The 24,570-nt window shown below is 49.7% G+C and overlaps 1 protein-coding gene across 4 annotated transcripts in view; it reads right to left on the bottom strand.

The window, feature by feature from the left end:
* Positions 1-24,570, bottom strand: part of GAB2 (GRB2 associated binding protein 2) — a 555,459-nt gene that overhangs the window by 224,370 nt on the left and 306,519 nt on the right. Inside the window, exon 1 of one of the 4 annotated variants that reach the window (XM_078658494.1) lies at positions 4,281-4,377. The exons of 2 other annotated variants lie outside the window; for them this stretch is intronic. In XM_078658494.1, the coding sequence (XP_078514620.1) occupies positions 4,281-4,343 (63 nt within the window). In that variant the 5' untranslated portion in view covers positions 4,344-4,377. Of the gene's footprint in view, positions 1-4,180; positions 4,378-24,570 lie in introns of those variants that run through there. One more of the 4 variants, XM_078658495.1, reaches the window with a different exon arrangement.

The following is a 24,570-nucleotide window of genomic DNA, read 5'->3' as shown; positions in this document are numbered from 1 at the left end:
CCCAAAGAGCTTGTTATGGTGTGAGAATTAAACCTAAGAGGACAAGTACTTGCAAAATCTCATTATGGTGCATAGAAACAATGTATTATGGTGTCACCAGGAAGTGCAAAATAAAATGTTGGAAAGCACCCTGAACTAAATATTGTGCCGATAAACATATAAAACAGCTCAGTGCGAGTATCAAGAAGAGCTGATTATCACAGAGGAGCCAATTAAGGTGCTGAAATACCCAGTGGAGCTCATGCTGCTGACAGTAAGTATTGAAAACAGCTCACTATCTTGGCGTGGTAGATAGAACAGATGCACATGTTATGGAAGTATACACAACTTCTGGTTTCAATGGGAATATGGCTGATAATAACCTGAAAGGAACTAAGGAACGAGCAAACTTTAGACAGATTTTATAATAAAAGTACACTATGTTTGTGATTACATGCAAAAATAATTACATACTGAGCTTTTATATATGTACTGAAGAATGAGTTTGGGCTCTACCCTGTTCTATTGAGTTCATCAACATGTATCATGCATGTTCTTAAGAAGTGGTAGGTCACTAACTACTAGACTAAATGTCAATTCATTTTATTATTTTGCCTACAAGCCAGACCCCATTGACATCATCAAACATCCCATTTTGCTTCTTACACACATGGTCAGATTATTGTTGGTACATTTAGTTACAATACTTTTAATTTGCAGCACTCAAGCAGCCCTAAGTCATTGACACCTTTACGCGCCGAAATGGGGACTTATTTACCTGTGTGTGACCAGCAATTCCATCAACATACGAACCGCCAAATCAACACAGTATTCTCATCCCGTTTCCACACGCTTAGCCTGCTTCGAAAGACTTTCAGACGGCTCCCCACAGAATCCAGAAAGAAGTCACCCATGCACTCATCACCAGTAGACTGGACTATGGCAACACACTCTATGCCGGGTCACCCAGAAACAGCTCAGGAAACTACAGAACATCTAAAACACCACAGCCAGAATGGTCCTCGACATCCCAACGCCGCAGCCACATGACACGACACCTCTGACAACTCTACTGGCTCCCTAACAACAAGTGAATCACTTTCAAACTTCTCCCACATGCCTACAAAGCTCTCCACGATGCAGGACCAGAATATCTGACCCCCTGCCTTGTCTTCCACACATCCACCAGACAAATGCACTCCACCCAACTCGCCCTGGCCTCCGTCCCACAGGTTCACAAGACCAGAACCAGAGGAAGATCTTTCTCCTACCTTGCTGTCAAGACCTGGAGCACCCTGTCCCTCCACTTCAGGCAATCCGCATCTTTGACACAGTTCAGGAGGGACCGCAAGACCTGGCTCTTCACCTGAACCTCCACATCCAGAAGGATCAGCAGCCCCCTGGCGCCTTGAGACCCAAACAGGTGAGAAGCCGTTCTCTACAAACCCCTGATTGATTGACTGATTGATTGATACTTGGTGACTCAGCTGCAGCCAAATAATGCAAAAAGAACAAGATGGACAGAATACTGAACAATGTCATACATTCTCCCCAATACACAGATCTGGGCCTAAATCCATGTTTTTTTGCTCACCATGCCATTCCAGTTTGGACCCAGCAATATGCAAATCAGTCTTGACCCTGCGCCCAATGGGAATAGTCCAGCCCGAACTTCCAGGCCAGGTCCTCCCTGGACTGGAAACAAGCATCCTAGGACCGGTTTCGGACTTTCAGCCTTCATCAGCCAGGATAGCGTGACTCCAGTGGCATGGAGAGCACAGGACCCTCACTGTGTCACTGGATTCAAGCTATCCTGGCTGAAGAGGGGTGAAACCCCAAAACCGGACTTAGGGTGCTTGTTTCCAGTCCAAGGAGGACCTAGCTTAGCAGTTCGGGCTGGACTGTTCCCATGAGGCACAGGGTCAAGACTGATTTGCACATGGCCAGGTCTAAACTGGGGTGGCATGGTGAGCAAAAGAATGATGGATTTAACCCAGATATCTTGACTGGGGGTGAATGTTTTGATTTGTTCTGCATTCCGTCCATCAATTGTGTGTCTTTTGCTTCCTTGCCCTAAGTGCCCCGGGTATGCCCAGAAGTGGGTCCCGGGCTCACTGTGCCACTGGATTCAAGCTATTCTGGCTGAAGAGGGGTGAAACCCCGAAACCGGTCCTAGGATGCTTGTTTCAGGTCCAGGGAGGACCTGGCTTAGCAGTTCGGGCAGGACTTTTCCCATGAGGCACAGAGTCAAGACTCATTTGCATATGGCCAGGTCTAAACTGGGGTGGCGTGGTGAGCAAAAGAATGATGGATTTAATCCAGATCTCTTGACTGTGGGTGAATGTTTTGATTTGTTCTGCATTCCGTCCATCAATTGTGTTTTTTTTGCTTCCTTGCCCTAAGTGCCCCGGGTATGCCCAGAAGTGGGTCCCGGGCTCACTGTGCCACTGGATTCAAGCTATTCTGGCTGAAGAGGGGTGAAACCCCGAAACCGGTCCTAGGATGCTTGTTTCAGGTCCAGGGAGGACCTGGCTTAGCAGTTCGGGCAGGACTGTTCCCATGAGGCACAGAGTCAAGACTGATTTGCATATGGCCAGGTCTAAACTGGGGTGGCGTGGTGAGCAAAAGAATGATGGATTTAATCCAGATCTCTTGACTGGGGGTGAATGTCTTGATTTGTTCTGCATTCCGTCCATCAATTGTGTTTTTTTTGCTTCCTTGCCCTAAGTGCGCCGGATATGGAGCTCACCGTGCTGAAGAGGGGTGAAACCCCGAAACCGGACTTAGGGTGCTTCCAGTCCAAGGAGGACCTAGCTTAGCAGTTCGGGCTGGACTGTTCCCATGAGGCACAGGTTCAAAACTGATTTGCATATGGCCAGGTCTAAACTGGGGTGGCATGGTGAGCAAATGAATGATGGATTTAACCCAGATCTCTTGACTGGGGGTGAATGTTTTGATTTGTTCTGCATTCTGTCCATCAATTGTTTGTCTTTTTCAGCCAAAAAATTAACAAGGGTTACTGCTAATAGGCAGTATTTTCTTACTGCTATGACTCTGCCATTCTTTCCCCACAATGGCGAGGAGTATCATAATATCATAATTTTGCATCCAATACTACCTCCTAAGCTTCATTATCACCCTATATGGAATGCTGCAATTAGCTCAGCCAATCAGAATCATTAAAATGCTGGGAGATTAACCTGTTTGCTTGCCTGCATTCTAAGTTCGGCGAGAGTTTTAAAGAGGAAGTAGACAAGAACACTTGGCCAATCTATGTGCTGCCCCTGGGTGAGGCTAGGCAGATGTAAATGTAAATGTATAATGTAAATGTATAGGCATTTATATAGCGCACTACTTACCCGTAGGGTCCCAAGGCGCTTCGACCGCTGCGAAACCCTTCCTGGCTTCCCTGAGAGATGGTCCCTTAATGGGTATCTCCAGGGTGAGACCAGGCATCCCCGGCGGTCTGGTGGGGCCGTTAGTGAAGATGAGGCAAGCTAATGCCCAGAGTTGCCGAGTGTGAACGCTGATCAGAGTGGGCACCGAGGCGAGAGAATTATCGAGTCCGCTGACCCTGGTCCAGAAACCTGCCGCGCCGGGAATCGAACCCTGGTCCCGGGCCGTCCTCTGCTCTCGGGTCTGCCGCCTCTAACCAGTGAGCCACACTACTTCACAGATGGATCCCAAGGGCACAGCTACCAATGCCACAGGGGTCTCAGGAAACGTAGCTGCACACTGTACACCTATTACGGCAGAATGTTACTGCTAAACAAGCTTATTTTAGAGCCTATGTTCTTTGCTTACACCTGGGCCCATAGCTCTCTTGCTACGCCACTTAATAGCAGTTCTCTTCAAAAAGTGTGACTGAAGAAGGTAGAGGACGCTTCAAGATGTCCAGTGGAACGCAGAGATGTATCAAAAGTATGAAAACGTACTAAACCAATCCATATGCGTATGTGAAAAACATCTGGACAAGTGGAGTCTTTGAACAGGACGATGCCCAAAACCGTTAAGTAAATTTAAGAAAAAACGAAAGGTAGCAATGAGCAGAAATCATTGTGAAAACGTTTTGGACAATTACCACCCAACGTCCTAAGAACAGGGGCCAGCGAGGTGCACAAAACACTTGTCACTAAAAGAGATGAGAGGAAGCCAAGTATGAAGTATCCATGTTGGATTGGGCTGAACTCTGTGGCCTGACCTGTGGCGCATTACGGATGAGTGACGGTTTCAGCCTTTTGCCATACCACAGTTTCTCTCCTACATCTCAGCACGGGGTCCCGGGTCCTCTGAGGACATACCGGTTCTACGCTGCCAGTGACCGTGGATAATTCATCTTGCACAAAATGCCATGACCTTTGCATTGCTGTTTTCTCCCCACCGTGTAATCTACATCCTCCGAGGAGAGCGCGTCGACAAACGTCCTGTCGCGTGATTAGGCCGCACACGTCATGCCGTTGATAATGGACAGACGCGATAGGGCCGACTCGGCTCTTTCCTATCCAATTGTCGCCTGTGTATCTTTCCAGAGTATTATCAGCGAATGGCAGCTGTGACGTGCCCTCCGCCCCCTCCACGCGCACGGATTCCATTTCATTGCGGTGATGGTGGGGCCTGGACGCGACTTCGAGGCCTACTCCAGCCACGCAGCCCTCCGAGCCTCGCCGGCGGGGCGTCTGTCACTCGGTGATGTTTATCGGTCCTCGACGGCCCATCGCCTCCCACCGCAGCGCTCGGGTCAACTGGACAAACCTAATCACATTATGTGTCGCCTTAAATGAAACTCCGCTCACAGCGCGCCCAAACAGTCGCCAAGAAACAAGCTCCAATTACCTGGCACGACAGGAGTCAATTCATTCGATTCCCGCCTTCTCCGTGTGGCGCGCGCGCTCGCTGACAGACGCCTTCCCTCCGGCTCTCTATCATGCATGTCTTTTCCTCTGCCTTGAACCGGCCCTGAAGCTGTTGCTAGCAATGTGTCGGTGACTACTTAATCTACCTGTCCCCAGTTCCCTTTTATGACCAAACCTGGTGCTTATTATAGATGATCAACAATGCTGCTAGGAATCTCTGAACAAAAAAAATGCATTAATATGTCAATGCACCAGTGCTGAAATTGGAACAAATGTATGCTGGGAACCTATAAATTGGGGGTCAAGGGTTGGCAGATGAAAGGGTATGGAGTTTCCTGTGCATTTATTAACACACTTGTGTGATTTATTGTCTCTGTGTGTGATGTAAAGAGCTCGGACACCCGACACAGGGATAAGGAGCCCTATACAAGACATTTATTTAAATCGTGGAATTACTCACACACATAGATACATATGACATTCTTACAGTACATAAGCATCTCTTAAATGGGGGGGGTGAACAAAGTTAAAATCCTGCCTCCAAATTGTAGTTTCTCTAAATTGCTTGTGAAGTGATAACACGCTGTGTGCTGTGGTTTCCTTCCATTTCATTCGGAGTCTAGGTGCTAGGCTCAAGTTAGCTCAGTCAGGGTTATTCCTGAACAAAACAAGGGCTGATGACCCTTTAAATCATGCTTTTGTTTTGGGCCCGCGTGGAAAAAGAAAATAAGAAAGCCCCCTCGGCGCCTGCACGATGCTGCCCCAAATAGAGAGCAGACAACATATGGGCACTGTTGAAACGTGTCTTGTAAGAAAATTTAGCATATTTCACTGTGTCCATCCCAGATCCCCAATCCGGCTAATAAATAGCTGCTTGAACCAGAATTTCCCTTATTTCGTGCACTGTAATGCACTAAGAGAAGCTACAACATATACCCCACCTCAGTAACCAAAGCTTGCTCCATAAGCAAACGTGAGCCTCATCAACACCGTGGCTAGATTAAAAGACAAACACCCTCATTCTAAGCCCCCCAGTAATGGAGACTCGACCAAAACCTCAGAAAAAGGACACAAATGATGCGTACATTTTGCTCCCAGTGGGTTTTCCACACATACATTTTGCCTTGAAATAGCCGGAGAAACCTGCATGGGAAAAATGCAAGATTCTGAGTTTCTGTAGCTCATAACAGAAAAATACTCAGTATTACCATGTCATCCCTATTCTGTCCTGCAGAACTTCGAATGTAGAGGCAATACTGCATCCGGAAATACCAAACCTTGCAATATCAGCATCAGCACGTTAGTTATTACCTCTCAAAATCCTGGGCCATTCGTAAACAGGGCAAAAGTTTCTTTTCGGATTAAAAATATTAATGCCTTATTCCAATCACAGAGAACAGCTTCTATGATCAAAACTTTACAATACCATCTTATCAGTGCTAATATCTCCCTTCTTTACTAAATGGGTGTAGGAAGGTAGATCCCTGACTATGGTTGCCCCCAACTTTTTGCCTGGTGTTTTGCTGGTTTTCTGACTTAGTTGACCTGGGACCCTGCTATTCAGGGCCCCAGGCCTACTGCCCTCTCTGTAAAATGGATTCCATGTACCTTAGGTACATATCTAAATTGGATACTGAGTCACCTTATCAGTCCCTGTACAGTGTACCTTAGGTACCCAGGGCATAGGTGTACCCAGGGCCTACCAGGGGCTGCAGCATGTATTATGCCACCCCTGGCTGGCCATCCAAATCTGACACAACTGGCTGCTTGACAGCTGGGGCAAGGTGGTGTAATCACCCTTTGCTTTAGATATAGTATACCTATATCTAACCCTAAAATGGACACACAGATCTCCTATCAGTCACTCCTATGGCAGGCCTTAACAATCCTGAAGGCAGAGTGCTTGGAATCGTGTGAGATGGTGCTCTGGCATGAGCTGAGCCTGTCTGCGGCTTTCGGGATCCATCCCTTAGCCGTTTCCATGATATCGCATACCATATACTCTTAAGTGCATTATAATCCTCGCGGTTATATGCCAACTCTGGTATCGCTTTATCAAAACATGTCGAGTAAGGTGTCATACGAATTGGAATACTAACCCCTCGCCAATTCTGGCGACGGGGTTAGCATTCCACCCTTCTAGAGGGACACGACATGTATGTAACCCCTAACCCCGGTTAAAGTCAAACAGAGCCTCAGCTCCACAAAATGGATGCTGCCACCGAGACACAAGTCTGCCCTCCTGCTGCTGGGAGTCCTCCCAGAGCAGGAGATAAGGACAAAGGGTTTCCTGCCAGGGGCGGTGCCAGCACCGTCCCAGACAGGGTTTTGTGTATTGTAGGTAGGCAGGGCTTTAGAGGAAGGTGACTGCACGTGGCACCCCGGTGCTCACTGTGCATAGGCTGGCTGGAACCAGTTCCAGGGTCACTCCAGACCCTGTGCTGGGGAAAAGCCCGCCAAGGAAGTGGGTGTAACCACCCCCCTCCTAGTCCCACCCCTAGGGCAGGACTTAGTCGCGTGCCAGCCCCTTTTTACAGGATAAAGGTAGGAACTGGCCCCCTTCCAAATCAGATCATCTTTGAATCCTGAAACTACTTTCCACGAAAGGAACTCAAGACTTCTTCCTAAGATTTCTCCCTTGTGACTAAGGAGTAGTCACCCTGCATCCGCAGGCACCATCTTAAGAACACTGCGGTCTGCTGCAAGTCTCTCCTCCGGATCAAGACTGCCCAGCTCGACGAGAACCGGCTTCCCTGGCACCTCTGACCTCTACCTGCATCATCAGTCACGCTGAGATTCGTGGGTGTGACGAGACCTCGAGGGACCGGCCATCTTCAAGACTGCACGACTTCTTTCCAGCAAGCCCGCCGAGTAATTTCCTGGTGAGTGCTTTGGGGTCCGAGAAGCCCCGACCCTGAGCAGCTCCAGCACCGAAGTGCAGCCTCCCAGCATCTCCACGATCTGCGTGGGGCCCTTCTGCTTTTTGCTGCTCACCGCGTTGTTTGGCTACTAGCCCGCTGGCTTGTGGCCTTCTGAACGACGCCCGACGACATTTCTGCTGCTGGTCTGGTTGCTCCAGGCTGGCCCTTGCTCCCTTCCAAAAGAGGAGCACCCCGGACCCTCCTGGTCCACTCAAGACGCCATTTTGAGTCCACCGTGTGGGCTTGAATTAGCCAAGGCTTGTTGCCCAATCCTGGGTAACTTCGACGCCGACAGCTTCATCCATCGTGGGACAGCTCGCCTCTCCATCCTGGTCGCCAACAACGCCTCCTGGTCCGTGAGATCTGCAGAGCCAGCGTCGCCCACTCACCTAGTCGAGGTGACTTCGCCCGGTGCCATCCTGGTGCCCACTTAATCACTGGCTAGTGATTCAAGAACTTGGACCCCTCTGCTTTCAGGTTTCTTCTTCCTTGATCCAGGCTTGGATCCATCGAACTTTTCTTCACTGGTCGCCTGCCAGCAACTTCCTTCTTCCAGGCTCCTGGTCCGGCAACGAGATCCCCGACGTCTTTTCAGACCTATGCAGCTGCAGCCCCTGGGCTAGGTAACTTCGGCACTTCGGTGTCCCAGCATAGCCTCACTATCCTAGGGTCAGGATCCACTGTCGTTTTCTTCCTACCAGGTCGGGTTCGCCCGTGAACACTAACTTTGCCTTTACTAGCTTCCATAGACTTTGTCCCGCATCCCGCGTGAGAGTGCACACTCTGCACCCGAGTCCCCTAGGTCTCCTAGAAGTAATCTAACGATTCTATAGTCAAGTCCTAGCGATTCCAAAGCCTATTAGTACTGTACTTACCTGCTAGTAATTTCGCATTCCACTTTTAGAATATATGGTTTTTCGTGCCCCTCGGGCATTTGTGTATAACGTGCTAACTTAAGTATTTTCGTAAGAGTTTTGTTGTGTGCCTAGCACCCTGTCCTCATAAAGAGTACAGGGTTGTTGTGATTCTAATAAATACACTGTTTATTTTCATAACACTTGTGTGGTGTCCTTTCACTGGGTGTTCAAGGGGTAATGTGATGGTAAAACAGCTGGCTTAACACGCCCTCTAGAGTCTTAGCCTTAGACTGCTCGTATCCATGCTACTAGGATAGCTGGTCTATAAGGTTGACTTACAACCAATCATCAATAAGGGTTGTTTGGACTGATATATAGTGATCACTAGAATAGTGAACACTGCACATCAGGCCAACTTCTCACATTGGTGAGCAGCGGTTGGGATTTGAGCTTGCTGTTGTTTTACCACACATGCCCTAAGAATATCTTGTGAAAGATCACATGAGTACTAAAGGTACATATAACTTAGCTTAGAATACTCTGAGTTCTACTGAACCAGCTGTTGTAGCTCCTAGGGCCTAGCACACCCTAAACTACAACTCTAGCAAGGGATCAGTAGGCAAACATATAGTGTAGGTAAGTGCACCACTTACACCTCACTAGAAAAGCATGTCTACCCAGGGAGATTCTACTGAGACTCCCCTGGTCAGTGTTGACCCTCCACAGGTCACTTCAAGATATGCAGCTCTCAGTTTCCAGGAGATGAGACAGATCTGTGTCTCCAGAAAACTGAAGCAGGGGTCTAACCCCACCATTCCCTTTCTGATAGGTCTCTTAGAGACATATGATGCCAGAAAGCTTTCTCAGTTACATGAGAACATGCCAGCCTTAGAGGGAACCTCTGGGGATCCAGACCTCCCCAACACTGCTACTGCAGTTGAGGAGGAGGAGGATCAGGAGGAACTCTCTGGGGATGAGGTAGACAAAGGTCTTGAGGTAGTCAGAAGGCTAACCAGGACCAACTTAGACTTACTTGGGCTAGGATCTGGGGGACCCCCAGTACTAACCCGAAGTGGGCCTAACCTTGGAGTTAGGAGAGATAGATCTCTTTCTAGGGACTCCAATAGATCTCTGCACTCTAATGCCTCTTCTCAGGGGAGAAGGAATCCTCCACAGAGGAGATTTACTTCCCCTCAGAGAAAAGAGCATGAAGCTAGAATGAGACAAGCTGAACTGAGGATTGAAAGGGAAGAACTTGCCCTGGCCAAAGAGAAGCTTGCCTTTGCTAGAGAGCAGCAGATGAGTGGGCTAGCTCCCTCTGGTGGCAGCAATCTCCCAAGAGATAGAGAGAAGGGTTTAGATACTAAACACCTGACTAAAATAGTGCCCCCCTTTAAGCAAGGGGATGATATCCAGAAATGGATGGCTGCTCTGGGGAGAGCCTGCACTGTGCAGTGCATTCCCCAGAGTCAGTGGGCAGCTATACTGTGGCTCTCCTTTGATGGCAAAGGTAGAGATAAGCTCCTCACTACAAGAGTGGAGGATGCTAATGATTACCAGGTCCTGAAAAATGCACTGGTTGATGGGTTTGGCTTAACCACTGAGCAGTACAGGTTGCTGTTCAGAGACACCCAGAAAACTCAGTCTCAGGACTGGTCTGACTTTGTTGATTGTGCCACTAAGGCTTTGGAAGGCTGGCTACTGGGTAGTAAGGTTACTGATTTCAAGGGATTGTATAATCTAATTATGAGAGAGTAAGTCTTAAATAATTGTCAGAACCAGTTATTACACCAGCACCTGGTAGACTCTGATCTGACCTCTCCACAAGAATTGGGTAAGAGGGCAGGCAAATGGGTCAGAACCAGGATTAGGCCCAAGAACCAAGGTGGTGACCAGAAAAAGGAATCAACCAAGCCTCAAGAGAAGGGTGGGAATAAATCTACAGATCAAACCACATCAGGGCCCCAAAAATCCTCTGAGGGGGGTGGGTCCCAGAATCCTTCCAACAACCAGAAGAAACCTTATTGTTATCCCTGTAAACAGGTGGGTCATTTAAAAACTGACAGCAGTTGCCCAAAGAATAACAATAAGGAGAACATACCCCCAAGTAACATTCCCAAACCTCCTGTTACTACTAGTAGTAATCCCCTAGGTGGTGGGAGTGCGCCCAAGAATTTGGGTGCATTTACTTTGGGAGTTCCTGGGGACTCTGGCCTAACCAGGTCCCCAAACTTAGATACTCTTGTCTGTGAGACTGGCATGGGGTTTGCCAACTTCACAACTTGTCCCAACACTTTGGGCAAGTACAGACAGGAGCCCCTCATCAATGGTATAAAAGTTGAGGCCTATAGAGACACAGGGGCTAGCATCACTATGGTGACTGAGAGTCTAGTCCCCTCAAGGCAACTTTTACCTGGTGCCACATACCAGGTGACCAATATTGATGGAGTGCAGAGAGATCATCCCATGGCAGTGGTCAATCTCAGCTGGGGAGGTGTCACTGGCCACAAGAGAGTGGCAGTGTCACCAAACTTGCCTGTAGATTGCCTACTGGGGAATGATTTAGAGCTCTCAGCCTGGGCTGAAGTTGAGCAAGAAACCCATTCTAAAATGGTAAATACCCATGGTAAGGTTAGTGGGGCAGTGATAGCCACAGCCCCAGTCCAAGATGTCCTCCCTGAACAGGTCAGGAGGGTTGTGCCAGTCACAACCCAATCTCAGACAACTTCCTTCCCAGAACAGGTTGTCAAGGCTGTCACGGTAACAGCCCACACCCAAACTGAGCCCCCTCCTGAAAAGGTTGGGAGAGTTGTGATGGCCACAGCTCAAACTCAGACAGATGATAGTGTTGTGAAGCCTGAAACTATGGATCACTCCACTCAGACAGAGAGCATTGAGGAGGAAGAGAAATCTCCCTCCCACCAGACTTTAGGAAAAGATCAGCCTCCTCAGGGAACTGATCTGAGCCCTTGTGAAGAAACTGCCACAGAGGTAGTCAGGCCTAGCCTGGCAGAACCCCTGATGTCAGTGGACCCTTCCAAGGTGGGACCCAGTCTGGAGCAGGTAACCTGCCCCTCTCTACCCTGCCTCAGTCAGCCCAGGGCTGTAGAGGTCAGGGAGGCCAGTGGTGGACCCCAAGGGACCCCCTGTCCAAAAGAATTTCCCACTCAGCAGATTAAGGGCACTGAAGCTAGTAGTCCTAGCCCAGTGAAAATAAAACATACTCCTGAGGGATCCCCCTTAAAATTAGTTAGGGACCTCCCACAGATGGACACTGTTGGGCACAGCCAAACTTGGGACCTGAGGGCCCCAGACCTGACCTGTCCCTCCAGTAAGCCAAACAGAGGGACCCAACCTCCAGCTGTAGGTAGCCAGAGGTTGACCCTGAGAGCCCAAAACAACTCAGTCTTGGAAAGAAAGGCCTCTATGGTGGAAAATGATTGGAGGAAGCTGAGCCCAAAATTAGTGGAGCCTCACTTCAGTACTCCATTTCAGCACCAGCCTTTTACTTTGCCAAAACACACCACAGGTAGAGATTCCCTATGGTGGAGACCCTCAGACACCCTTAGGGTGAGGGATTGCTTAGTGGACCATGAGATAGGGGGTAACCATGCCAGTGCTGGTACTTCCTTATATGGCCACTCGGGCAATATAGGCTTACCTGGCAAGGCTAGCCTTATCTCCTTTCGTTTGGGGGGGGGGGGGGGTATATGTAGGAAGGTAGATCCCTGACTATGGTTGCCCCCAACTTTTTGCCTGGTGTTTTGCTGGTTTTCTGACTTAGTTGACCTGGGACCCTGCTATTCAGGGCCCCAGGCCTACTGCTCTCTCTGTAAAATGGATTCCATGTACCTTAGGTACATATCTAAATTGGATACTGAGTCACCTTATCAGTCCCTGTACAGTGTACCTTAGGTACCCAGGGCATAGGTGTACCCAGGGCCTACCAGGGGCTGCAGCATGTATTATGCCACCCCTGGCTGGCCATCCAAATCTGACACAACTGGCTGCTTGACAGCTGGGGCAAGGTGGTGTAATCACCCTTTGCTTTAGATATAGTATACCTATATCTAACCCTAAAATGGACACACAGATCTCCTATCAGTCACTCCTATGGCAGGCCTTAACAATCCTGAAGGCAGAGTGCTTGGAATCGTGTGAGATGGTGCTCTGGCATGAGCTGAGCCTGTCTGCGGCTTTCGGGATCCATCCCTTAGCCGTTTCCATGATATCGCATACCATATACTCTTAAGTGCATTATAATCCTCGCGGTTATATGCCAACTCTGGTATCGCTTTATCAAAACATGTCGAGTAAGGTGTCATACGAATTGGAATACTAACCCCTCGCCAATTCTGGCGACGGGGTTAGCATTCCACCCTTCCAGAGGGACACGACATGTATGTAACCCCTAACCCCGGTTAAAGTCAAACAGAGCCTCAGCTCCACAAAATGGATGCTGCCACCGAGACACAAGTCTGCCCTCCTGCTGCTGGGAGTCCTCCCAGAGCAGGAGATAAGGACAAAGGGTTTCCTGCCAGGGGCGGTGCCAGCACCGTCCCAGACAGGGTTTTGTGTATTGTAGGTAGGCAGGGCTTTAGAGGAAGGTGACTGCACGTGGCACCCCGGTGCTCACTGTGCATAGGCTGGCTGGAACCAGTTCCAGGGTCACTCCAGACCCTGTGCTGGGGAAAAGCCCGCCAAGGAAGTGGGTGTAACCACCCCCCTCCTAGTCCCACCCCTAGGGCAGGACTTAGTCGCGTGCCAGCCCCTTTTTACAGGATAAAGGTAGGAACTGGCCCCCTTCCAAATCAGATCCTCTTTGAATCCTGAAACTACTTTCCACGAAAGGAACTCAAGACTTCTTCCTAAGATTTCTCCCTTGTGACTAAGGAGTAGTCACCCTGCATCCGCAGGCACCATCTTAAGAACACTGCGGTCTGCTGCAAGTCTCTCCTCCGGATCAAGACTGCCCAGCTCGACGAGAACCGGCTTCCCTGGCACCTCTGACCTCTACCTGCATCATCAGTCACGCTGAGATTCGTGGGTGTGACGAGACCTCGAGGGACCGGCCATCTTCAAGACTGCACGACTTCTTTCCAGCAAGCCCGCCGAGTAATTTCCTGGTGAGTGCTTTGGGGTCCGAGAAGCCCCGACCCTGAGCAGCTCCAGCACCGAAGTGCAGCCTCCCAGCATCTCCACGATCTGCGTGGGGCCCTTCTGCTTTTTGCTGCTCACCGCGTTGTTTGGCTACTAGCCCGCTGGCTTGTGGCCTTCTGAACGACACCCGACGACATTTCTGCTGCTGGTCTGGTTGCTCCAGGCTGGCCCTTGCTCCCTTCCAAAAGAGGAGCACCCCGGACCCTCCTGGTCCACTCAAGACGCCATTTTGAGTCCACCGCGTGGGCTTGAATTAGCCAAGGCTTGTTGCCCAATCCTGGGTAACTTCGACGCCGACAGCTTCATCCATCGTGGGACAGCTCGCCTCTCCATCCTGGTCGCCGACAACGCCTCCTGGTCCGTGAGATCTGCAGAGCCAGCGTCGCCCACTCACCTAGTCGAGGTGACTTCGCCCGGTGCCATCCTGGTGCCCACTTAATCACTGGCTAGTGATTCAAGAACTTGGTCCCCTCTGCTTTCAGGTTTCTTCTTCCTTGATCCAGGCTTGGATCCATCGAACTTTTCTTCACTGGTCGCCTGCCAGCAACTTCCTTCTTCCAGGCTCCTGGTCCGGCAACGAGATCCCCGACGTCTTTTCAGACCTATGCAGCTGCAGCCCCTGGGCTAGGTAACTTCGGCACTTCGGTGTCCCAGCATAGCCTCACTATCCTAGGGTCAGGATCCACTGTCGTTTTCTTCCTACCAGGTCGGGTTCGCCCGTGAACACTAACTTTGCCTTTACTAGCTTCCATAGACTTTGTCCCGCATCCCGCGTGAGAGTGCACACTCTGCACCCGAGTCCCCTAGGTCTCCTAGAAGTAATCTAACGATTCTATAGTCAAGTCCTAGCGATTCCAAAGCCTATTAGTACTGTACTTACCTGCTAGTAATTTCGCATTCCACTTTTAGAATATATGGTTTTTCGTGCCCCTCGGGCATTTGTGTATAACGTGCTAACTTAAGTATTTTCGTAAGAGTTTTGTTGTGTGCCTAGCACCCTGTCCTCATAAAGAGTACAGGGTTGTTGTGATTCTAATAAATACACTGTTTATTTTCATAACACTTGTGTGGTGTCCTTTCACTGGGTGTTCAAGGGGTAATGTGATGGTAAAACAGCTGGCTTAACACGCCCTCTAGAGTCTTAGCCTTAGACTGCTCGTATCCATGCTACTAGGATAGCTGGTCTATAAGGTTGACTTACAACCAATCATCAATAAGGGTTGTTTGGACTGATATATAGTGATCACTAGAATAGTGAACACTGCACATCAGGCCAACTTCTCACATTGGTGAGCAGCGGTTGGGATTTGAGCTTGCTGTTGTTTTACCACACATGCCCTAAGAATATCTTGTGAAAGATCACATGAGTACTAAAGGTACATATAACTTAGCTTAGAATACTCTGAGTTCTACTGAACCAGCTGTTGTAGCTCCTAGGGCCTAGCACACCCTAAACTACAACTCTAGCAAGGGATCAGTAGGCAAACATATAGTGTAGGTAAGTGCACCACTTACACCTCACTAGAAAAGCATGTCTACCCAGGGAGATTCTACTGAGACTCCCCTGGTCAGTGTTGACCCTCCACAGGTCACTTCAAGATATGCAGCTCTCAGTTTCCAGGAGATGAGACAGATCTGTGTCTCCAGAAAACTGAAGCAGGGGTCTAACCCCACCATTCCCTTTCTGATAGGTCTCTTAGAGACATATGATGCCAGAAAGCTTTCTCAGTTACATGAGAACATGCCAGCCTTAGAGGGAACCTCTGGGGATCCAGACCTCCCCAACACTGCTACTGCAGTTGAGGAGGAGGAGGATCAGGAGGAACTCTCTGGGGATGAGGTAGACAAAGGTCTTGAGGTAGTCAGAAGGCTAACCAGGACCAACTTAGACTTACTTGGGCTAGGATCTGGGGGACCCCCAGTACTAACCCGAAGTGGGCCTAACCTTGGAGTTAGGAGAGATAGATCTCTTTCTAGGGACTCCAATAGATCTCTGCACTCTAATGCCTCTTCTCAGGGGAGAAGGAATCCTCCACAGAGGAGATTTACTTCCCCTCAGAGAAAAGAGCATGAAGCTAGAATGAGACAAGCTGAACTGAGGATTGAAAGGGAAGAACTTGCCCTGGCCAAAGAGAAGCTTGCCTTTGCTAGAGAGCAGCAGATGAGTGGGCTAGCTCCCTCTGGTGGCAGCAATCTCCCAAGAGATAGAGAGAAGGGTTTAGATACTAAACACCTGACTAAAATAGTGCCCCCCTTTAAGCAAGGGGATGATATCCAGAAATGGATGGCTGCTCTGGGGAGAGCCTGCACTGTGCAGTGCATTCCCCAGACTCAGTGGGCAGCTATACTGTGGCTCTCCTTTGATGGCAAAGGTAGAGATAAGCTCCTCACTACAAGAGTGGAGGATGCTAATGATTACCAGGTCCTGAAAAATGCACTGGTTGATGGGTTTGGCTTAACCACTGAGCAGTACAGGTTGCTGTTCAGAGACACCCAGAAAACTCAGTCTCAGGACTGGTCTGACTTTGTTGATTGTGCCACTAAGGCTTTGGAAGGCTGGCTACTGGGTAGTAAGGTTACTGATTTCAAGGGATTGTATAATCTAATTATGAGAGAGTAAGTCTTAAATAATTGTCAGAACCAGTTATTACACCAGCACCTGGTAGACTCTGATCTGACCTCTCCACAAGAATTGGGTAAGAGGGCAGGCAAATGGGTCAGAACCAGGATTAGGCCCAAGAACCAAGGTGGTGACCAGAAAAAGGAATCAACCAAGCCTCAAGAGAAGGGTGGGAATAAATCTACAGATCAAACCACATCAGAGCCCCAAAAATCCTCTGAGGGGGGTGGGTCCCAGAATCCTTCCAACAACCAGAAGAAACCTTATTGTTATCCATGTAAACAGGTGGGTCATTTAAAAACTGACAGCAGTTGCCCAAAGAATAACAATAAGGAGAACATACCCCCAAGTAACATTCCCAAACCTCCTGTTACTACTAGTAGTAATCCCCCAGGTGGTGGGAGTGCGCCCAAGAATTTGGGTGCATTTACTTTGGGAGTTCCTGGGGACTCTGGCCTAACCAGGTCCCCAAACTTAGATACTCTTGTCTGTGAGACTGGCATGGGGTTTGCCAACTTCACAACTTGTCCCAACACTTTGGGCAAGTACAGACAGGAGCCCCTCATCAATGGTATAAAAGTTGAGGCCTATAGAGACACAGGGGCTAGCATCACTATGGTGACTGAGAGTCTAGTCCCCTCAAGGCAACTTTTACCTGGTGCCACATACCAGGTGACCAATATTGATGGAGTGCAGAGAGATCATCCCATGGCAGTGGTCAATCTCAGCTGGGGAGGTGTCACTGGCCACAAGAGAGTGGCAGTGTCACCAAACTTGCCTGTAGATTGCCTACTGGGGAATGATTTAGAGCTCTCAGCCTGGGCTGAAGTTGAGCAAGAAACCCATTCTAAAATGGTAAATACCCATGGTAAGGTTAGTGGGGCAGTGATAGCCACAGCCCCAGTCCAAGATGTCCTCCCTGAACAGGTCAGGAGGGTTGTGCCAGTCACAACCCAATCTCAGACAACTTCCTTCCCAGAACAGGTTGTCAAGGCTGTCACGGTAACAGCCCACACCCAAACTGAGCCCCCTCCTGAAAAGGTTGGGAGAGTTGTGATGGCCACAGCTCAAACTCAGACAGATGATAGTGTTGTGAAGCCTGAAACTATGGATCACTCCACTCAGACAGAGAGCATTGAGGAGGAAGAGAAATCTCCCTCCCACCAGACTTTAGGAAAAGATCAGCCTCCTCAGGGAACTGATCTGAGCCCTTGTGAAGAAACTGCCACAGAGGTAGTCAGGCCTAGCCTGGCAGAACCCCTGATGTCAGTGGACCCTTCCAAGGTGGGACCCAGTCTGGAGCAGGTAACCTGCCCCTCTCTACCCTGCCTCAGTCAGCCCAGGGCTGTAGAGGTCAGGGAGGCCAGTGGTGGACCCCAAGGGACCCCCTGTCCAAAAGAATTTCCCACTCAGCAGATTAAGGGCACTGAAGCTAGTAGTCCTAGCCCAGTGAAAATAAAACATACTCCTGAGGGATCCCCCTTAAAATTAGTTAGGGACCTCCCACAGATGGACACTGTTGGGCACAGCCAAACTTGGGACCTGAGGGCCCCAGACCTGACCTGTCCCTCCAGTAAGCCAAACAGAGGGACCCAACCTCCAGCTGTAGGTAGCCAGAGGTTGACCCTGAGAGCCCAAAACAACTCAGTCTTGGAAAGAAAGGCCTCTATGGTGGAAAATGATTGGAGGAAGCTGAGCCCAAAATTAGTGGAGCCTCACTTCAGTACTCCATTTCAGCACCAGCCTTTTACTTTGCCAAAACACACCACAGGTAGAGATTCCCTATGGTGGAGACCCTCAGACACCCTTAGGGTGAGGGATTGCTTAGTGGACCATGAGATAGGGGGTAACCATGCCAGTGCTGGTACTTCCTTATATGGCCACTCAGGCAATATAGGCTTACCTGGCAAGGCTAGCCTTATCTCCTTTCGTTTGGGGGGGGGGGTATATGTAGGAAGGTAGATCCCTGACTATGGTTGCCCCCAACTTTTTGCCTGGTGTTTTGCTGGTTTTCTGACTTAGTTGACCTGGGACCCTGCTATTCAGGGCCCCAGGCCTACTGCTCTCTCTGTAAAATGGATTCCATGTACCTTAGGTACATATCTAAATTGGATACTGAGTCACCTTATCAGTCCCTGTACAGTGTACCTTAGGTACCCAGGGCATAGGTGTACCCAGGGCCTACCAGGGGCTGCAGCATGTATTATGCCACCCCTGGCTGGCCATCCAAATCTGACACAACTGGCTGCTTGACAGCTGGGGCAAGGTGGTGTAATCACCCTTTGCTTTAGATATAGTATACCTATATCTAACCCTAAAATGGACACACAGATCTCCTATCAGTCACTCCTATGGCAGGCCTTAACAATCCTGAAGGCAGAGTGCTTGGAATCGTGTGAGATGGTGCTCTGGCATGAGCTGAGCCTGTCTGCGGCTTTCGGGATCCATCCCTTAGCCGTTTCCATGATATCGCATACCATATACTCTTAAGTGCATTATAATCCTCGCGGTTATATGCCAACTCTGGTATCGCTTTATCAAAACATGTCGAGTAAGGTGTCATACGAATTGGAATACTAACCCCTCGCCAATTCTGGCGACGGGGTTAGCATTCCACCCTTCCAGAGGGACACGACATGTATGTAACCCCTAACCCCGGTTAAAGTCAAACAGAGCCTCAGCTCCACAAAATGGATGCTGCCACCGAGACACAAGTCTGCCCTCCTGCTGCTGGGAGTCCTCCCAGAGCAGGAGATAAGGACAAAGGGTTTCCTGCCAGGGGCGGTGCCAGCACCGTCCCAGACAGGGTTTTGTGTATTGTAGGTAGGCAGGGCTTTAGAGGAAGGTGACTGCACGTGGCACCCCGGTGCTCACTGTGCATAGGCTGGCTGGAACCAGTTCCAGGGTCACTCCAGACCCTGTGCTGGGGAAAAGCCCGCCAAGGAAGTGGGTGTAACCACCCCCCTCCTAGTCCCACCCCTAGGGCAGGACTTAGTCGCGTGCCAGCCCCTTTTTACAGGATAAAGGTAGGAACTGGCCCCCTTCCAAATCAGATCCTCTTTGAATCCTGAAACTACTTTCCACGAAAGGAACTCAAGACTTCTTCCTAAGATTTCTCCCTTGTGACTAAGGAGTAGTCACCCTGCATCCGCAGGCACCATCTTAAGAACACTGCGGTCTGCTGCAAGTCTCTCCTCCGGATCAAGACTGCCCAGCTCGACGAGAACCGGCTTCCCTGGCACCTCTGACCTCTACCTGCATCATCAGTCACGCTGAGATTCGTGGGTGTGACGAGACCTCGAGGGACCGGCCATCTTCAAGACTGCACGACTTCTTTCCAGCAAGCCCGCCGAGTAATTTCCTGGTGAGTGCTTTGGGGTCCGAGAAGCCCCGACCCTGAGCAGCTCCAGCACCGAAGTGCAGCCTCCCAGCATCTCCACGATCTGCGTGGGGCCCTTCTGCTTTTTGCTGCTCACCGCGTTGTTTGGCTACTAGCCCGCTGGCTTGTGGCCTTCTGAACGACGCCCGACGACATTTCTGCTGCTGGTCTGGTTGCTCCAGGCTGGCCCTTGCTCCCTTCCAAAAGAGGAGCACCCCGGACCCTCCTGGTCCACTCAAGACGCCATTTTGAGTCCACCGCGTGGGCTTGAATTAGCCAAGGCTTGTTGCCCAATCCTGGGTAACTTCGACGCCGACAGCTTCATCCATCGTGGGACAGCTCGCCTCTCCATCCTGGTCGCCGACAACGCCTCCTGGTCCGTGAGATCTGCAGAGCCAGCGTCGCCCACTCACCTAGTCGAGGTGACTTCGCCCGGTGCCATCCTGGTGCCCACTTAATCACTGGCTAGTGATTCAAGAACTTGGTCCCCTCTGCTTTCAGGTTTCTTCTTCCTTGATCCAGGCTTGGATCCATCGAACTTTTCTTCACTGGTCGCCTGCCAGCAACTTCCTTCTTCCAGGCTCCTGGTCCGGCAACGAGATCCCCGACGTCTTTTCAGACCTATGCAGCTGCAGCCCCTGGGCTAGGTAACTTCGGCACTTCGGTGTCCCAGCATAGCCTCACTATCCTAGGGTCAGGATCCACTGTTGTTTTCTTCCTACCAGGTCGGGTTCGCCCGTGAACACTAACTTTGCCTTTACTAGCTTCCATAGACTTTGTCCCGCATCCCGCGTGAGAGTGCACACTCTGCACCCGAGTCCCCTAGGTCTCCTAGAAGTAATCTAACGATTCTATAGTCAAGTCCTAGCGATTCCAAAGCCTATTAGTACTGTACTTACCTGCTAGTAATTTCGCATTCCACTTTTAGAATATATGGTTTTTCGTGCCCCTCGGGCATTTGTGTATAACGTGCTAACTTAAGTATTTTCGTAAGAGTTTTGTTGTGTGCCTAGCACCCTGTCCTCATAAAGAGTACAGGGTTGTTGTGATTCTAATAAATACACTGTTTATTTTCATAACACTTGTGTGGTGTCCTTTCACTGGGTGTTCAAGGGGTAATGTGATGGTAAAACAGCTGGCTTAACACGCCCTCTAGAGTCTTAGCCTTAGACTGCTCGTATCCATGCTACTAGGATAGCTGGTCTATAAGGTTGACTTACAACCAATCATCAATAAGGGTTGTTTGGACTGATATATAGTGATCACTAGAATAGTGAACACTGCACATCAGGCCAACTTCTCACATTGGTGAGCAGCGGTTGGGATTTGAGCTTGCTGTTGTTTTACCACACATGCCCTAAGAATATCTTGTGAAAGATCACATGAGTACTAAAGGTACATATAACTTAGCTTAGAATACTCTGAGTTCTACTGAACCAGCTGTTGTAGCTCCTAGGGCCTAGCACACCCTAAACTACAACTCTAGCAAGGGATCAGTAGGCAAACATATAGTGTAGGTAAGTGCACCACTTACACCTCACTAGAAAAGCATGTCTACCCAGGGAGATTCTACTGAGACTCCCCTGGTCAGTGTTGACCCTCCACAGGTCACTTCAAGATATGCAGCTCTCAGTTTCCAGGAGATGAGACAGATCTGTGTCTCCAGAAAACTGAAGCAGGGGTCTAACCCCACCATTCCCTTTCTGATAGGTCTCTTAGAGACATATGATGCCAGAAAGCTTTCTCAGTTACATGAGAACATGCCAGCCTTAGAGGGAACCTCTGGGGATCCAGACCTCCCCAACACTGCTACTGCAGTTGAGGAGGAGGAGGATCAGGAGGAACTCTCTGGGGATGAGGTAGACAAAGGTCTTGAGGTAGTCAGAAGGCTAACCAGGACCAACTTAGACTTACTTGGGCTAGGATCTGGGGGACCCCCAGTACTAACCCGAAGTGGGCCTAACCTTGGAGTTAGGAGAGATAGATCTCTTTCTAGGGACTCCAATAGATCTCTGCACTCTAATGCCTCTTCTCAGGGGAGAAGGAATCCTCCACAGAGGAGATTTACTTCCCCTCAGAGAAAAGAGCATGAAGCTAGAATGAGACAAGCTGAACTGAGGATTGAAAGGGAAGAACTTGCCCTGGCCAAAGAGAAGCTTGCCTTTGCTAGAGAGCAGCAGATGAGTGGGCTAGCTCCCTCTGGTGGCAGCAATCTCCCAAGAGATAGAGAGAAGGGTTTAGATACTAAACACCTGACTAAAATAGTGCCCCCCTTTAAGCAAGGGGATGATATCCAGAAATGGATGGCTGCTCTGGGGAGAGCCTGCACTGTGCAGTGCATTCCCCAGAGTCAGTGGGCAGCTATACTGTGGCTCTCCTTTGATGGCAAAGGTAGAGATAAGCTCCTCACTACAAGAGTGGAGGATGCTAATGATTACCAGGTCCTGAAAAATGCACTGGTTGATGGGTTTGGCTTAACCACTGAGCAGTACAGGTTGCTGTTCAGAGACACCCAGAAAACTCAGTCTCAGGACTGGTCTGACTTTGTTGATTGTGCCACTAAGGCTTTGGAAGGCTGGCTACTGGGTAGTAAGGTTACTGATTTCAAGGGATTGTATAATCTAATTATGAGAGAGTAAGTCTTAAATAATTGTCAGAACCAGTTATTACACCAGCACCTGGTAGACTCTGATCTGACCTCTCCACAAGAATTGGGTAAGAGGGCAGACAAATGGGTCAGAACCAGGATTAGGCCCAAGAACCAAGGTGGTGACCAGAAAAAGGAATCAACCAAGCCTCAAGAGAAGGGTGGGAATAAATCTACAGATCAAACCACATCAGGGCCCCAAAAATCCTCTGAGGGGGGTGGGTCCCAGAATCCTTCCAACAACCAGAAGAAACCTTATTGTTATCCCTGTAAACAGGTGGGTCATTTAAAAACTGACAGCAGTTGCCCAAAGAATAACAATAAGGAGAACATACCCCCAAGTAACATTCCCAAACCTCCTGTTACTACTAGTAGTAATCCCCCAGGTGGTGGGAGTGCGCCCAAGAATTTGGGTGCATTTACTTTGGGAGTTCCTGGGGACTCTGGCCTAACCAGGTCCCCAAACTTAGATACTCTTGTCTGTGAGACTGGCATGGGGTTTGCCAACTTCACAACTTGTCCCAACACTTTGGGCAAGTACAGACAGGAGCCCCTCATCAATGGTATAAAAGTTGAGGCCTATAGAGACACAGGGGCTAGCATCACTATGGTGACTGAGAGTCTAGTCCCCTCAAGGCAACTTTTACCTGGTGCCACATACCAGGTGACCAATATTGATGGAGTGCAGAGAGATCATCCCATGGCAGTGGTCAATCTCAGCTGGGGAGGTGTCACTGGCCACAAGAGAGTGGCAGTGTCACCAAACTTGCCTGTAGATTGCCTACTGGGGAATGATTTAGAGCTCTCAGCCTGGGCTGAAGTTGAGCAAGAAACCCATTCTAAAATGGTAAATACCCATGGTAAGGTTAGTGGGGCAGTGATAGCCACAGCCCCAGTCCAAGATGTCCTCCCTGAACAGGTCAGGAGGGTTGTGCCAGTCACAACCCAATCTCAGACAACTTCCTTCCCAGAACAGGTTGTCAAGGCTGTCACGGTAACAGCCCACACCCAAACTGAGCCCCCTCCTGAAAAGGTTGGGAGAGTTGTGATGGCCACAGCTCAAACTCAGACAGATGATAGTGTTGTGAAGCCTGAAACTATGGATCACTCCACTCAGACAGAGAGCATTGAGGAGGAAGAGAAATCTCCCTCCCACCAGACTTTAGGAAAAGATCAGCCTCCTCAGGGAACTGATCTGAGCCCTTGTGAAGAAACTGCCACAGAGGTAGTCAGGCCTAGCCTGGCAGAACCCCTGATGTCAGTGGACCCTTCCAAGGTGGGACCCAGTCTGGAGCAGGTAACCTGCCCCTCTCTACCCTGCCTCAGTCAGCCCAGGGCTGTAGAGGTCAGGGAGGCCAGTGGTGGACCCCAAGGGACCCCCTGTCCAAAAGAATTTCCCACTCAGCAGATTAAGGGCACTGAAGCTAGTAGTCCTAGCCCAGTGAAAATAAAACATACTCCTGAGGGATCCCCCTTAAAATTAGTTAGGGACCTCCCACAGATGGACACTGTTGGGCACAGCCAAACTTGGGACCTGAGGGCCCCAGACCTGACCTGTCCCTCCAGTAAGCCAAACAGAGGGACCCAACCTCCAGCTGTAGGTAGCCAGAGGTGGACCCTGAGAGCCCAAAACAACTCAGTCTTGGAAAGAAAGGCCTCTATGGTGGAAAATGATTGGAGGAAGCTGAGCCCAAAATTAGTGGAGCCTCACTTCAGTACTCCATTTCAGCACCAGCCTTTTACTTTGCCAAAACACACCACAGGTAGAGATTCCCTATGGTGGAGACCCTCAGACACCCTTAGGGTGAGGGATTGCTTAGTGGACCATGAGATAGGGGGTAACCATGCCAGTGCTGGTACTTCCTTATATGGCCACTCAGGCAATATAGGCTTACCTGGCAAGGCTAGCCTTATCTCCTTTCGTTTGGGGGGGGTTATATGTAGGAAGGTAGATCCCTGACTATGGTTGCCCCCAACTTTTTGCCTGGTGTTTTGCTGGTTTTCTGACTTAGTTGACCTGGGACCCTGCTATTCAGGGCCCCAGGCCTACTGCTCTCTCTGTAAAATGGATTCCATGTACCTTAGGTACATATCTAAATTGGATACTGAGTCACCTTATCAGTCCCTGTACAGTGTACCTTAGGTACCCAGGGC

The sequence above is a fragment of the Lissotriton helveticus genome, chromosome 8 (genome assembly GCF_964261635.1).
Source record: "Lissotriton helveticus chromosome 8, aLisHel1.1, whole genome shotgun sequence".
In the NCBI taxonomy this organism is placed as follows: domain Eukaryota; kingdom Metazoa; phylum Chordata; class Amphibia; order Caudata; family Salamandridae; genus Lissotriton; species Lissotriton helveticus.
The sequence above is the reverse complement of the archived record's forward strand: the minus strand, read 5'-3'. Positions and strand labels throughout refer to the sequence as shown.